Below are 4,329 nucleotides of genomic sequence, written 5' to 3' on the forward strand. Positions count from 1 at the left end.
AAAAAAAAAAAAAGGAAGAAAATGATTATGTTGTTTTTAAACACAGATGTTGAAGATATAACTGTAAGCCTTAATGAATAACAAAATAATGAAAACTAGGTTGTTGTCTTAGTTACTTTTCTCTCATTGCTGGGACAAAATACCCAACACCCAAAATTAAGGAAGGAAAGATTTAGTTAGCTCACAGTTTGTGGTTTCAGTCCATACTCAGCTGGCTCCAAGACAGAGTGACACATGGCAGAGAGCAGCAGTTCATGGCAGCAGAAGACAGCAAAGAGCAAAGGGAGGAGTAGTGGGAACAATAGCAACAGAGAGCAAGTCTGTTGCATTCAGGCTATCCACCCCAGGCTCACAGTCATGTAGGACTCACATCCATAATCCCAGTAACACACTCATAATCCCAGCAGCACTCAGACCTGTAATTCCAGCACTGCATCATGAATTAACCACAAACCCTAGAAGCCACCCCATGATTGCATGAGGTTTTGGGATGCAACTAGACATAAACCATAGCAGTTGTGTACATAACTACTTTGTGGTATACATGAATGCTTGATGTTAGAAACGTACTAAAATCACCCATGAAGCCAGTCATGGTAGCATATGCCTATTATCCCAGCATTCTGAGAAGGTGAAGGAGGAGAATCAAAAGTTTGAGCCTAGCCTGGGAAACTTAGTGAAACCATGTATTTTACAATAAAACATGAAAAAGGACTGGGATGTAGGTCAGTGGAAAAAAAAAAAATCACCAGTGAGACACTATGTGATTTTTTCATGTTATATCTTTTGTTGCTGACCTCACCAAACTGACCAAAGGGGATGCCACTTCAACTGAAAACATTTAATGTGCCCAGAGAAGGACTCATACCACTACCTTTTGGTGTAAAGGACTGGAATGCCTTAGAAAATCGCTGAAATGTACATGAAGCAAAGAATACAAGACATATAGATATCCTTCCATAACCTTAAAGGTCAGAAGCAAGGCCATTACACCAGGGGATGGGTCTTGGCAATGAAGCATAAGAGCCACCAACAAGGGACTCCAATCACATGAGGAAAAGTGTTAAGAGAAGAGTGTCCATATCTATTTTTTTCTTTTTTACTTCTGTATTTGGTACAGGGTCCCACTGCAGCTCCAACTCATAGTTATCCTCCTGTTTTCAGCCTCCCCAGTGCTGGGGCACTATCATGCCCCAACTCCTTTGCCTGCTCAGCATGCCTGAGGGAAGAGCCAGTATGGCATGTGGAACCATGGATTGAACCATGGTCCCTGCACTTGCCAAAGCAGGTGCTTAGTCCACTGAACTATCTCGCCGGCCCTCACATCTCAAGAAACTAAACACCAAAATATAGTATTATGTAACACTTTCATACACATGCACATATCATAAATTTTTAGCCTTTAAAAACTATGAATTTGTAGCAATATGTTTTAAGCCACAATATCAAATGTCTTCTCCCTCTGACAGTTAAGCTGTATCGTAAAGCTGATTTGCTTCAAAGTCATTTAGGAGAGTAATAAAGCCTATTTCTGAGGGTATCTGGGTGGGTAATGGAGGTGTAGCCCCAGTTATTACCTGCAGTCCCTGGCCCCTTCCTCTTGGGCACTGCTCCTCTACTATGCTTTCCAACTGCCATGGACTAAGCAGCCTTGCTCTACCATATTCTCCTCCATGATCCTGCCTTGTGTCCACTAATCATGGACTGAAATCTCTAAAACCATGAGCCAAATATACCTCTCCTCAAAGTAGTGGGTGTGAGATATTTTGTCCAGCAACGGGAAAGTCAAATAATCAATCTATTAAAGTAACTGGCACTATAATGCTATACTAATATAACACTGGAGACTCTCTATTTCCAAAAGATCCATTTATTAGGAAATATGAAACTTAGATATCTTTTCTTTTTTTTTTTTTTAGTACTGGAGATTGAACTCAGAACCTTATACTGGAGAGGCAGGCGCTTATGCCACTGAGCTACATCCCTAGCCTGGGAAATATGAAACTCAAACTGAACAAAATATTAGTAAAAATGCTCTACTTGTCAGATTGATTGATGGTCTGAATGCACTCTGCATGATCTAAAGGCTACAAGTAAAATTCCACATCCAAGAGCAACAGAGTTCTCACCCAAAGTTGGTGGGAGTGCAAACTGGTTTAGCCATTTTTTAAAGCTATTGATTATAGCAATTAAAGCTGAACACAAAATTCTCTTCCTCTCAACAGTTCTTTTTTTTTTTTTTTTTTGCAGAACCAGGGATTGAACTCAGGCCCTTGCACTTGCCAGGCAAGCACTTATTCTACTGAGCCATCTCCTCGGCCCTCTCTCAACAGTTCTAGTATAGGATGCTTACCACAGGTATTTATGTATGTTGTCCACATCAAGACTTGTACAAAAGTGTTAATTGCACTTTTGACTATAAAAACCTGAAACTGAACTAGAGACTCCCCAAAAGAACTTGAAAAACTAACATGCTTCCATATGGTGAAATATTATTCAACAATAAAGAGGAATGAGCTACCCTTTGGAGTATATCTCAGTGGTAGAGTGTGTGTTTAGTATGTGGAAGATCCGAGGTTCAGCCCCCAGCAACAAAACAAACAAACAAGCAAACGAATTCATTAAATAGCAATAGAGAAATAGAAATAAACATAACTACGCAATGATGTGGTTAAATCTCACAGACATTTCCAATGAAAAATAACACACTGTATAATTTCAATCAAGTCCTAGAACAGGGAAAACTAATCTATGGTAACAGAGTCCCAACAGAGAAGGAAGACAGATATCAACTGATTTGGGACAAAAAAAGGAGTCATCTAAGATAGAGGTCACAAGTATTTTCTTTAATGGATTAGACAGTATATATTTAGGTCTTGTGAGCCTTTGAATGTGTCACCACCACCACCATCGCGGCACAAAAGTAGCCACAACAATTATATGCAAATAAAATAAAGTACAGCTGTGTTATTATAAAACTTTCATTACAAGCCAAGCACGATAGTTCTCAGCTATAATGCCAGACATTTGGCACACTGAGGAAGAAGATTTCAAGTTCAAGTTCAGCCTGGGCAACTTAGTGAGAATCTGCCTCAAAATGAAAAGCAGTTCAGTGTTAGCGCATTTGCTTAGTTAATCACTATAGTGATTAGCAGTACTATACAATGAAACAAACAAATGAACAAAACAGACACCAAAAATGGTAGGCCAGATATGCTTCATGAATTGTAGTTTGCTAATCCCAGTTCTAAGATGAGGGAAATGTTTCAAGTGGTGGTTATCAGAAGATATATGCATAGTTTTATCAAGTTGTAAGATGTATACTTTTTGCTCTATGTATTTTGTACCTCAGTGAAAGAAAAGGAAATAAAAGAGGAAAAAGAAAGCAAAGATAAGACAAAATAAAACCTACACCTATGTTCTACCAGCACTCACTCCAGGACAAAGAAACTATCTCAGCAAAGGTGGGTAATGGGTGCTTTCCTTCTAATTAGGATTCTTGAGCTGTGATCCTAATGGTTGACAATTCAAACTCTGTCAATCTCACAGCTTATTCCCATAAGATCCAAGCTTTGCCTATTCAGCAATATTCTATGAGTCTGGGGCAGGAGTGTTATTTAAGCCCACACCAGCTGGGACAACATAGTGAGACCTTGCCTAAAATAAACTAATGGAAAAATAAAATGAAACAAAACAAAACAAAAACACAGAACAAAAACATTAGTATTTCTCCTATACTAAAAAAGACTGTTATTTTGGTATGAAACAAAGAAGCATTTCACATAGTATCTAGATACCGTCCAAGATGTTGATAATTACAGAAAGAAAAACATCACCTTTATGCTGGATAAACTTCACAATCATGACTTTAATCAAATGCTCACTGAACATTATCAAGAAAGAGATGGGATTGAAGTGCTGAAAGCATGTGCAGGGGCTGGGGGTTGGATCCCCAGGCCTGCTGTGCCAGCCCCACGCTTGGGGTGTGCTGAGATAGCAATTGAGACTAGGCGTGGTGGTACGCGCCTGTAATCCCAGCTCTTGGGAGGCTGTAAACAGGCAGATCACTACAAGTCTGATCTAGTAGTGAGATCCTGAACACCCTGTAGACCCTTCCCTAAAATACAATAAAAAAAAGAAGAAGAAGAAAGAAGAAAAAAGAGATGTATAATTGACTGTGCCTCCTGATGTGACACATAGTAGCTAGCACAAAATCTCTCCTGTGTCACCCCTGCCACCAAATACACACTTGAATCTCTTGAATCTTTTTTTTTTTTTGTATTTTTTAGGGAAGGGTCTACAGGGTGTTCAGGGTCTCACTACTAGTTT

General features: G+C 39.3%; 1 protein-coding gene across 1 annotated transcript in view; it reads right to left on the reverse strand.

The window, feature by feature from the left end:
* The window catches only part of Znf793 (zinc finger protein 793), an 11,921-nt gene extending 11,545 nt beyond the window's left edge, over window positions 1-376 (reverse strand). The window contains exon 1 of the mRNA XM_023721454.1: window positions 371-376. Coding sequence (XP_023577222.1) covers window positions 371-376 — 6 coding nt within the window. The remainder of the gene's footprint in view (window positions 1-370) is intronic.
* Between the last annotated feature and the right edge of the window lie 3,953 nt (window positions 377-4,329).

This window comes from Octodon degus, unplaced genomic scaffold, assembly GCF_000260255.1.
Source record: "Octodon degus isolate 3935 unplaced genomic scaffold, OctDeg1.0 scaffold00083, whole genome shotgun sequence".
Lineage (NCBI taxonomy): Eukaryota > Metazoa > Chordata > Mammalia > Rodentia > Octodontidae > Octodon > Octodon degus.